General features: G+C 39.2%; 2 protein-coding genes across 2 annotated transcripts; both read left to right on the forward strand.

Moving 5' to 3' along the window:
- The first annotated feature begins 1,280 nt into the window (after nucleotides 1–1,280).
- LOC128511160 (olfactory receptor class A-like protein 1) lies at nucleotides 1,281–2,234 on the forward strand. The gene has a single exon (XM_053483851.1). It carries the CDS (start codon nucleotides 1,290–1,292, stop codon nucleotides 2,232–2,234), a length of 945 nt encoding a protein of 314 aa, XP_053339826.1. The 5' UTR covers nucleotides 1,281–1,289.
- Nucleotides 2,235–8,280: 6,046 nt separating this feature from the next.
- LOC128511161 (olfactory receptor class A-like protein 1) lies at nucleotides 8,281–9,225 on the forward strand. The gene has a single exon (XM_053483852.1). The coding sequence runs from the start codon at nucleotides 8,281–8,283 to the stop codon at nucleotides 9,223–9,225; it is 945 nt and encodes a 314-aa protein (XP_053339827.1).
- Nucleotides 9,226–12,790: the final 3,565 nt, after the last annotated feature.

Consider the following 12,790-nt stretch of genomic DNA (forward strand, 5'->3'; position numbering starts at 1 on the left):
CAAAACTGTTCATGTTGTACACTTTGCACACAATGCAAAAAGCTCAGACCCTTTCCTCCTAGTAAGTTCCTGCAACTGCCCATAGCCCGGTGAACCTGTCCTCACATTGACCTGGATTTCATCACAAACCTTCTTGAATCCCAGGAAAACACCATGATAATGTCATCATATATACTTTCTCAAAATCACTACACCAACCATTACTGTTCCCCTGGAAGTCCAACCCCTCTCCTGACCATCAACAGTAGGCTTCAGAGGAGCAAGCAGGTCTGGCAATGCACACATGAGCATCCGGAGTTCCCACCAGGTGACCGAGTATCACACTCCAACAGTGACCTGTGCATGATGGAGGGTGGTGGAAATCGGGTCACTGTTACTGCCTGCCCTTCCAAGGTCCATGTAAACATTGTTGTCTAACACCTTGACCTACCACACCTGGCCTGTTTCCTGACTCAAACTGGTCAGTCCCACCTCCTGACATGCATTACCCTCTTCTATGGTAAGGGTTCATTCTTGTCACCTGAATTTGCCATGAAGGAGGCCTAGGAAGAACAGTGATTCCAAAAGGTAGTGCATTAATGGGAGGGTTATGGCATCACATTCATCAATATAATTGGCTGAGGAAAGAAAAGGATTCTGGAAAATATCAGAATAGAAATGAAAATCACCATTGGGCTCCATGGTACCTAGATGGACCACAGAAGTTCATACAGTATATAGATTGAAAGATTGATTGCATGAATTCTTTGCCACTACCAAACTCAGGATACATCCTCTTATTCTCCAAAAACACCAGGAAGATAACAGCTTGTTATGAAAATGTGAGCTATCAGCCACTATATTAAACCCTACACAGAAGTTACGCCTTGAGCTTGACTATGCAGTGAAGAGATTCAGTTTGACAATATTAGTAGATTCTTTACATCCTATATAATAGGCCTCCAAGGATCCCTCATAGTGAATCCCTTTACTTGTGTATTAGTGCTGAATGATTGTGTTTCAGTCCTGTATGTGTAGTTGTTTTCACTAAAAGGCGGATAGTGGTTTAGGCTGGTGGGACGACCTTTTTTCTTTGTGACGATTATTTCCATGATTACCCAACTGAAAACTACAAATGCACGTGAGCCATCACAAGACGTTCCAGTTTAACTTTTAATCATTCCAGATTACGTTATATGTGTAGAAAATGTTATGGCAGATGTGCTAATGTTTATTCAGTAATTTTATAACATCCATGTTACATTTGCTGACTGTCTTTGTTTTACTGTGAGAATCAGAAACCAGCCTCAATGGATCTTTGCATTACCATTAAAGGAGTTTCATTTTTCCTGCAGACGGGGCTGGGGATACTGGGTAATGTATCTGTGCTTTTGGCATACACTCATATCGTTCTAGTAGAGTCAAGTCTGCAGCCTGTGGACAGAATCCTGGCTCATCTGGCTTTCAGTAACCTGCTACAACTGCTCATGCGTGGTGTGCCAGATACAATGTTCATCTTTGGCCTGAGTAGCCTGTTGGATGATTCGGGCTGCAAAGTGGTGATTTTTGCCTACCGCATTACCCGTGGCTTATCTGTCTGCCTCACCTGCATGCTAAGCATCTTCCAAGCACTCACCATTGCACCATTATCCGGGTCATGCTTGACCAAACTGAAATCTTGTCTTCCGCTACTGGTCATGCCCACCTTCATAGGTCTGTGGCTCTTCAACGTGATGGTCCCCATTGCTGCTGCACTTTTTTCCATGGCACCTCGGAATGGCACCATGCCTGCCTTTACATTCAACCTCGGTTACTGTCACGTCAGCTTCCCTGACAACATGACCTATGTGGTGAATGGCGCAGTCCAAACGACACGAGACTTCGCCTTCGTCGTCATTATGTTGGCATCCAGCGGCTACATCCTCGTCCTCCTGCACAAACACAGCAAGCAGGTCAGGTCCATCCGACGTGCTAATCAAGGAACCTCCATGGAAATGCGGGCAGCTAAGAGCATCGTCATGCTTGTGGTGCTGTACACCCTGTTTTTCGGCATCGATAACGTGATATGGATTTATATGATCACTGTGGCCCAGGGCCCAGCTATGGTGGTGGACATGAGAGCATTTTTCTCTGCGTGCTATGCCACATTCAGTCCCTTCTTCATTATAAGCACCAATAAGAAGATAAAGGAGAGGATGTTGTGTGCGGCTGGAGGACAGTCCGCTGAGGACTCCAGAGACAAGCCAAAAACATAATGATTTTTTGTTTTTTACAAATTCAAATTGTGAGACTAGATGACAAAAGTTTAGTATTGTTGAAACAATATGAATTGGTGTTGTTCTAAAGTTACTAAAACTTAACTTTGTCTTGACTTTTATATTATTACTTAAATCACTTCCTGCAAAAAAACATATTGAAGGTTTTAAGAGTGCTCGTAACCAGAGAAGTGAAAAGACATTGTACAGGATGCCGTCCAGAACGTAATAAATGTAAATGTGGTTTATTACCAGGAGGAAAATAGGCTAAAATAAAAAGAAAATATAAATTTAGACAGATTGGTGGTTATGAGTATACCCTTTTAGTTGAGGTTTATTGGGTGAAAATCAAAGTCAGAGCCATTTTAAGTAAAAGGCCATAAAATAAAAAATCTATAAAAATAAAAAGAATAATAATAAATAAATAAATAGAAAACACAAGTAACACCTCATTATTGTCTTTGTTTAGGAACACCAATCTGAATTATTACATTTGAAACCATAGAAACGGGTTAAACATACCAAAATCATAATTTTAAAACTTATGCCTTTATCATACAGTACATAAGTGTGGTACATAAGTATTTTACCCCTTGACCTTTCCACATTTGATCTAATCTGCTTTGTGCACAATCTTTTTTGCTTTCTGTCTAATTACAACAGCACATGTACTATATATAAGCGCTGTAAAGATGCAGTCAGGGCTTTGATAAAGACGTTAACACTGAGCCTGAATAACATTCTCAGGATTATTTTAACTCAAAACACACAGCTAAGCTAGTTTTAGTTTTATGTACGCTACATATAATGAAAAATACAACTTAAGATTAAATACAATTTTAAATGATTATATTTATTATATTACGTATGTTAAACATGATTATTCTGCTCCTCTTTTATCCTTGTGTTGCAGCTATTTTTACAGATTATTGAATGAAATGTACAGAAAGTAAGACTGAGGCAAAAAATCTGTTAAAAACGGTGAATTGATCAAATAAATCAATATGAATGCATGCACTGTGCTGAATTTGTATGAAGGAATAAATATTACTCTGCATTTAATAAAAATACATCTCAAACAACACTTTAAACATCCAGTCACATCATAAATGTGCAAAAATATTTTGTAGAAGTCTAATATGTTTAAGAATATATTATATATTACAAATAAAATCACAATAATAAATATATATGTTTTATTATTGTCCTTACAGTATGTTGCTGATGTTTTAATGGATTTTAAAATTAAATGTATAAAAAAGTCAAAGATAAAATCTATAAAAAGGCATGAATTTATCAAATAAATCAACATAAATGCCTTTTTTAAGTATATTAAATGTTCAAAATAAACAGTCTCTATATCGCAAATGGGTTTTTGTGAACATTGCTAAAACCATCATCATATGTATGAAAATATGACATATCACGCTAGGTATCACTGTACACAGACACACACCTCCATATGACAGTTACACAGATAAGTACAGCATTACAGTAGTTTAGGTCTGTTAAAGGTACAATCAGGACTTTAATACTGAAATGCAGATTCATTAACATCACTAAATTTGTTGTTTTGAGCAAAAGGGATCAGTGAGTATCAGCCTGTCGTCTTCTCCTCGCTTCCATACTTCTAATGTTTGTTCACTTTTTTATGGCACCCACTAATGATAATGAGGCTCATGACAACGCACAGGGACCAGAAGATGTGCGGGTGAGACAAGCCCAGGAGACATTGTCTGTTTCATGATTATGGGGTAGATTTAAAGCCAGGCAGACTGCTTCTCTAAATGATATCCACCTGTCTGACCCATCACCTACACTACCATTCAAAAGTTTTAGAACACTTTCTAACTCCATGATGGTTCCTGATTTTTATTTCTTAGGCGTCCAAAAAATGCATAAATCTCCTTTGAACAGTTGATGGTGGGATGTTTCTGCTACTTCTGCTCTGTAATGACTTCATAATGTTCTTGACCAGGTTTGCAAACACTGCAGCAGGGATTTTGGACCACTCCTCCATATAGGCTTTCTCCAGATCTTTCAGGTTTTGGGGCTGTCGCTGGGCAACACAGAGTTCCAGCTCCCTTTGATAGATTTTCTATAGAATTCAGGTCTGGAGACTGGCTAGGCCACTCCTTGAAATGCTTCTTACAGAGCCACTCCTTAGCAGACCTGGCTGTGTGTTTGGGGTCATTGTCATGCTGAAAGACCCAGCCACAACCCATCTTCAATGCTCTTATTGAGGGAAGGAGGTTGTTGCCCAAAATCTCATGAAACATGGCCTCTCGGGATCATCCAGATGGTCTTTGTCAAACTTCAGACGGGCCTGGACATGTGCTTAACAGGAGGACCTTGCGTGCGCTGCAGAATTTTAATTCATGACAGTGTAGTGTTTTACTAATGACATTAACCATGGTGTGTTACTAAGATGTAACCGTTGAGACTGCGGTCCCAGCGCTCTTCAGGTCATTGACCAGGTCCTCCCCTGTAGTTCCACGCTGATTCCTCAGGATCATTGATACTCCACAAGGCGAGATTTTGCATGAAACCCCAATCCGAGTTAGATTGACAGTAATATTTAATTTGTTCCATTTTCTCAAATTCAAATTTTATTTGTCACATACACAGTCATACACAGTACAATATGCAGTGAAATGCTTAGACAACTGCTTGTGACCTTAAAAATAAAAGACTATAAACAGGAAAAATAAAATAAAAGGTAAATGTAACTAGGAAAGAATAAAATAAAATATAAAATTAAAGGTAAAATAAAATAACTGTACAACAAAAATACACAATATAGAAAATATATGAAGAATATATCAAGAAATATGGAACAATAAGAACAGCTGTACACGTTTATGTCATTTTTGTGTGGAATGAAGTTAGAATAAATGGTAAAAAACAATGGTAATGTCCAGGGTTGTGCAATCCACATATTTAAGGTGTCTTGTGCAGTGCACTTTTAAAAGTGATTTATTTAAAGTGACTTGTGATAGAGTGACTTAACTAATGATCACGAAGTGTAGTTGCGCAGTGGCCACTAGTGTAAACGAATGTCCAGAGTGAGTGTAAAAAACATTTGTGTGGGTCAGGACTGTGTGGTGTATTGATTAAGAGACCGTATCGCCTGCAGGAAGAAGCTCCTCCTCAGTCTCTCTGTGTTGGCCTTCAGGGAGCGGAATCAAAAAGAGAGAACAGTCCATTGTTGGGGTGACTAAGGTCCTTCACGATCTTCCTGGCCTTGGTCCAGCACCGCCTGCTGTAGATCGAGTGCAGGTCATGTCCTGCATGGTGCTGTTCCCCAACCAGGTTGTAATGTTTCCCATTAGGATGCTCTCTATGGTGCAGGAGTAAAAGTTCCTAAGCACCGTGTAGGGCAGTCTGAAGTCTCTCAAGTGTCTGAGGTGGTAGAGACGCTGCCGGGCCTTTTTCACCACGGTGTTAATGTGATAGGACTATGACAGGTCCTGCGGGATGTGAACACAGAGTTATTTGAAGCTGTCCGCCCTCTCCACTGGGCTCTTGTTGATGATGGGCGTCTCGTAGTTTCTCTCCTGCTTAGTGCTGAAGTCCACTATCAACTCCTTTGTCTTACTCACGTTTAGAAGGAGGTTGTTCCTCTGCCACCAATTCTCCAGATTCCTAATCTCCTTCAGGTAGGCCGTCTCGTTGTTATCAGAGATCAGGCCCACCACAACGGTGTCGTCAGCAAACTTAATGATGGTGGTAGTAGTCACACAGTCATATGTGTACAAAGAGTACAGCAGGGGGCTCAGAACACACCTCTGGGGGGCTCCAGTGCTGAGAGTGATGGAGGCTGAGCCATGTCTGCCCATCCTTACTGCCTGTGGTCTACCAGTTAGGAAGTTGGAGATCCACTGACACAGAGATGAGCTGAGTCCCAGGTGCTCCAGCTTGGTGGTGAGTGTGGAGGGAATTATGGTATTAAATGCAGAGCTCTAGTCGATGAAGAGCATTTTAACATAATTGTCTTCCTGTCTGCAGCCGTTAGCGCCGCTAGCATTAGCATTGCTAGCGTCTTTAGCTGCAGTCTTGAAGCGAGCATAGAAAGTGTTCAGCTCGTCTGCCAGAGTCACGTTCGCCTTCGTCATACCGGATGTTGGTCAAGTCCAACAGTAAAAGAAATTGTGTGATTATAGATTCCAGTCTTTCATTTACAGCTAATGTAGATAATATTACGAGGATTTTTACCTTTTTTACCATTTTTTCACCTCAGAAATATTGCCAAGATTAAAAATACATTGTCAGTAAACAATGCAGAAAAACTAGTTTATGCTTTTATCACCTCTAGGTTGGACTATTGAAATGCCTTACTGTCTGGTTGTTCAACTAGGAGTATAAACAAGATTAATTTAGTCCAGAATCCATTAGCAAGAGTCCTTACTAGAACTCCCCTATCTTATCCATACTGCATTGCCTCCCTGTGCAATTTATATCAATTTTAAAATACTACTTTTGACGTATAAAGAATTACAAACCCAACAAAGCCCCAAAGTTATTGCATAACCTTCCAATTAATGTTCAGGCCTCAGACAGAGTCTCAGTGCTTAATTCTAGGCTAAAAATCTATTTACTGTATTTACCCAAGCATTTATATAAATAAGTTTGCCTTGGGTAAAGGGGCAGATCTGGGGGACTCATGGACGTAGAGTCATGGACTCTCCCTTTTAATTATGATGTCATACTTAGTCCTGACGAAGTCAGGAGATCAATCCCTGCTGTCTGTTATCACTCAAATGAGGATGGGTTCCCTGTTAAGTCTGTTTCCTCTCAAGGTTTCTTCCTATTACCATCTCAGGGAGTTTTTCCTTGCCACTGTCGTCCCTCGGCTTGATCATCAGGGTCATCTAATTATTTTGATTCATACACATTCTCATTTCATACAAACTTCCATAATTTCATACAAAGCTCCTTTGTGACAATGACAATTGTTAAAAGTGCTATACAAATAAATTGAATTGAATTGAAAAACAATATAATACACTGCCCATTCTAATTATACAGAACTCTCCAGATGAAAGATACTAATTATACTAGCCATATAACTATGTTTGCCATGCTAACCACGCTGTCCATATTAGCCATACTCACCACACAATACTAACAAACAATACTAACCTATACATAATATATAAACATTGTTGCCTATCATCTGGACCTCCCACATCACAGCTGCATTATCGCATGTTCCCCAACTCAAACTAGTCAAACCAAGTCCCAGCCCAAGACATGCATTACCCTCTGTTATGTTAAGAGTTGCATATATGTCACCTGAATCTGCCAGGTCTATGGGCAAGAAGGAGACCTAGGAAGAACAATGATTCCAGCGGTAGTGCATTGGTGGGGGGTGTCTGGCAGGTCTACACTGGAATTAATGCCATAATTCATTTTCCTGGACTATAGCATTCAACAATCAATGACTATGAACATTCAGGTTTATTTGATTACTGACTGTTCACACCAGATCTCTGTGACACACACTTACAGCCACAGTCTTTAATAATATAATTGCTGTGCCACTAACAAATCCTCCTCCTATTATCCACAAAGGGCAGTTAACAGATTTAGTTATGAAAAGGTGAGCTATCAGCCACTATATTGAACCCAGAAAGAAGTTACATTTTGAAGTTGAATATGCAATGATGAGATTCAGTTACAATATCAGTAGAACCCTTAGATTCTTATAGTGAGCTAACTTCACATGTGTATTAGTGCTGAATGATTGTGTTTCAGTCCTGTATGTGTAGTGTAGTTTCACTAAAAGGCGGATAGTGGTTTAGGCTGGTGGGACGTACTTTTTTCTTAGTGATGCTGGTTTCCATGGTTACCCAACTGAAGACTACAAATACACTTGAGCCATCACAAGAAGCTCCAGTTAAACTTTTCTTCCTACCAAATTATGTTATATATTTAGAAAATGTTATGGCAGATGTGTTAATATATTTATTCAGTAATTCTATAACTTCCATGTTACATTTGCTGACTGTCTTTGTCCCACTGTGAGAATCAGAAACTAAGATTCATGGATCTTTGCATTACCATTAAAGGAGTTTCATTTCTTCTTCAGACGGGGCTGGGGATACTGGGTAATGCATCAGTACTTATGGCATACACTCATATCGTTCTAGTAGAGTCAAGTCTGCAGCCTGTGGACAGAATCCTGGCTCATCTGGCTTTCAGTAACCTGCTACAACTGCTCATGCGTGGTGTGCCAGATACAATGTTTATCTTCGGCCTGCGTAACCTGCTGAATGATTCAGGCTGCAAAGTGGTGATCTTTGCCTACCGCATTACCCGTGGCTTATCTGTCTGCCTCACCTGCATGCTGAGTGTCTTCCAAGCACTCACCATTGCACCATTATCCGGGTCATGCTTGACCAAACTGAAATCTTGTCTTCCGCTACTGGTCATGCCCACCTTCATAGGTCTGTGGCTCCTTAACATGATGGTCCCCATTGCTGCTGCACTTTTTTCCATGGCACCTCGGAATGGCACCATGCCTGCTTTCACACTCAATCTCGGTTACTGTCACGTCAACTTCCGTGACAACATGACCTATGTGGTGAATGGCGCAGTCCAAACAACACGAGACTTCGTCTTCGTTGCCATCATGCTGGCATGCAGCGGTTACATCCTGGTCCTCCTGCACAAACACAGCAAGCAGGTCAGGTCCATCCGACGTGCTAATCAAGGAACCTCCATGGAAATGCGGGCAGCTAACAGTGTTGTCATGCTGGTGGTGCTGTACAGCGTGTTCTTCGGCATTGATAATGTGATCTGGATCTACATGCTCACTGTGGCGCAGGGCACAGCTATGGTGGCGGACTTGAGGGTATTTTTTACATCCTGCTATGCCACATTCAGTCCTTTCCTCATAATAAGCACTAATAAGAAAATAAAGGAGAGGATGTTGTGTGCGGCTGGAGAACAGTCCGCCGAGAACTCCACGGACAAGCCAAAAACTTAATGTTTTTTTTTTTATTCAGGTTTTAATACTACAGTAGATGACAAATATTTATATTTTTAATACATTATGAATTGATATTGTGCTTAAGTTAATAAAACTTTTTAAAATTAATTTTATGCCTTTTGTACTGAATTTTATATTATTACTTAAATCACTTCCTGCACAAAAACATATTGGGGGTTTTAAGAGTGCTCGTAACCAGAGCAGAGAAAAGACATTGTACAGGATGCCGTCCAGAACGTAATAAATGTAAATGTGGTTTATTATGGTATTACTGTTATTGAAAACAGTATGTACAGTAGATAATGTAATGATTAGCTACTGATGAGTCAGTGAATGAGGAAATATGTCAGAAATCTTACCGATTTATACAAATCAAATCTTTTTTCAGTCGTCATCTGTTGATGCTTTTCAAGCAGTCACTTAGACAGTCATTGCTGCATCTCACGAGTAAATATACCCGTGTCATGAGAATAGGAATAGAAGGTAATGGCATGCTTCTAAATAATTTGATTGAATTTCTGAAAATAAACCAGGAGTTAAAATATGCTAAAATAAAAAGAAAATATAAAATCAGACAGATTGGTGGTTATTAGTATATCCTTTTAGTTTAGATATGTACAATTTTAAATTACATTACATATATTAAATGTGATTCTTTAATTCAATTTTCAATTTTATTTATATAGCGCTTTTAACAATGGTCCCACTGCTCCCACTGTCCCAAAGCAAATTTACTATTTGCTGCTCTTTTATCCTTATGTTGCTGATATTTTTTAACATTTTTCAAATAAACAGTAGAGAATGTAAGCCTAAAGCAAAAAAATCTGTCAAAAATGGTGGATTGATAAAATAAATCACTATGCACGCATTCACTGCGCTGAATTTGTATGAATGTATAATAATGAATATTACTGTGCATTTAACCTACACATCTTAACTTTAATCATTCAGTCACATCATAAACGTTACACACACATACTTATGTCTTTATCTAAAAGTGTAATATATATAAGAATAAATTACTTTTTAAACTAAATAAACTTTTTAAATAAATTTTATACAGATAAGTTCAGCATTACAGTGTTCAGGCCTGTTAAAGGTGTAATCAGGAATCTAATACAAAAGAATTCAGATGATTATCATCAACGTAGCTGTTCTGAGCATTAAACTGACCAGCATGTGTCATCTTTGCTGTCATCACCTTGCTTCCACACTTTTAAGGTTTAGTTGCTTTCTTATTGGACACACTGTTGGCGACAGGGCTCATGGCAGCACACAGGGACAAAAAGAAAATGCAGAGATAAAAATATGCGCAGATGACATCATTTAACAATTATGGGGTCAATCCAGTGTATGATCCAGTGTTCATCCACTGAGGCCTCACTTACTGTACGCCTGCATCTCATCACAATGATGTTCACCAGTATGTGTGTGTGTGTGTGTGTGTGTGTGTGAGAGAGAGAGAGAGAGAGACAGAGAGAGAGAGAGAGAGAGAGAGAAAGTCCACACAGTCCACATCAGTATCTATCTATAGTATCTATTTACACTGTCCATATTAAGCATACTAACCAAACAGCAGGGTCAAACTATAACAACAATCACGAAAATAATGCTCCATAACCAGCTGGCTTAGACCAAACTGGAGCACATGCTTCCCAATCCTGAAAGCTCTTATATAGAGTGATTGTGCGATAAAGGGAAGTGTTTTACGTCTGATTATGTAAAACTTTTTTTTTTTAAGTTTTCACTATGGAAAAATGGGCATGCATACGGATCTGAATGACTTTGACATGGGTCTTGTAATGCCAAGACAATTGAGACAGAGCAACTCCAGAAACAGCAGGTTTTGTGGGGTGTTTCCAGTGTGCAGTGGTCAGGGCCTAATTAAAGTGGTCCAAGGAAGGACAACTGGTCAACTGGCAACAGGGCCATGGGCCCCGCAGGTTCACCGATGCATGTGGGAGTGTAAACTAATATGATTCGATCCCACAGAAGAACGACTGTAGTACAAACAGCTGGAAAGGTTAATGTATTTATCTCATGTATTTATTATTTTCTATTGAGCACAAGGCCTTGGGCTCCAGTGCATTAGGTGAAATGTTATTTTTCCTTTTTTTAATTTCTAAACAAGCAGTGTTGTTATAGCACCTTTAGAATATCATTAAACTCATCCCCATCACTGATGATCTAATTAGCAGATACACACTGCTCCTCATCTGGCTTCAGCTAATGAGTCCCAGGAGGCGCTGATTGATTTAATCTGTGACACAAAACAGACAAACAACCTTGCAGTCACGGCTGGACGAATAGTGAAACGTATTAAAAACATATTTTGATCTCTCTCATCGGAACTTGTGGAAAAATCTGTGTATGCTCATTACATTAAAATAATAAAAGTAAATCTCAGGCACTCAGAAGTAGAGCGCTTGTGCGAGCATGTTTGTCCCTGTCCCAGAAGAAACAACACTCCTGAGGGAAATCAAAGGCACCACAAGGTCTAATCTAATTAACCTGTCACCATACTCTTGGGTAACAGCATCCAAAAGAAAGAAAAAAAAGCTCATCCGACGGAAAAGCGAATCATTTTGAGCTCAGTGTCAGAGAAATGAATTCCAAACCCTTCCATTTCCCTTGAGGTTGTTAAAGGTTAAAGAGTTGTAAAGTCTGAGGGCACTTAAAGCTCTTTGTAGATGTTAATCCATTAAATATATATTTTTTCCCAGTAAGTATGTAAAACCAACCACAAACTATACGCTTAAATTAATGCCCTCGTTCTAAATCCTTATAATTTACATAGTAATGGCTAATTCACAGGAATGTGTACTGTGATGAAATTTATGTAATCATCAATATGGTTAGGTTTTTCAGATGTTAAATTGTAAAGTCACCAGTATCACCGCTTTGTAACAGTCAGAGGTATATCTTTATCAGAGGTATATCATCTTCAGAACAAAGGAGTTCACTACTTTGTGGTTTTTCAACACCAAGACAAAGTGCATTTTTGTTTCTGATTAACATCAAGAACTTGATTTTTTTTTTTAAAGTAAAGGACTGTTTTCATGAACATTTTAAAGCAAAGTCAGTTTTTAGTATTGTTTGTCCATGATGCTGATTTGAATTCATAGATCTGGTGTCCCTGAGTGCAGTGTAATTTCACATCATTTCACCATTTCGATCCACACAAGCATTTGCTCTTACCTAACTGGTTACTAACACTACCAGATAGATCAGATTCTTTTAGGCAGGACTATAACTGATGTGTTGTTCAGAACCATAGCCATGCAATGACAATGTCATGCAAGTAACATTCCTGCAAGACAAAGGCCTCCTGTCTTTAACCCACATCAGTCCCTGACTCTGGTGAATTGGTATAAACCCCAACCTCAAGATGTAATCAGGTGTAGCTATGTTGAATAAAGCACTTACCCGATTATAGTGAGCACTTTTGAGTGGGAAGTAGTTTTTTTTTTTTTTAATCCTCTTCTAGAATCACTGTCACGGCTCAAGAATTAATGGTCTAAGCAAATTCGCATTTGAATATTCACAAAGGAAGAACATTACT

Source organism: Clarias gariepinus, chromosome 23 (assembly GCF_024256425.1).
Source record: "Clarias gariepinus isolate MV-2021 ecotype Netherlands chromosome 23, CGAR_prim_01v2, whole genome shotgun sequence".
NCBI lineage: Eukaryota > Metazoa > Chordata > Actinopteri > Siluriformes > Clariidae > Clarias > Clarias gariepinus.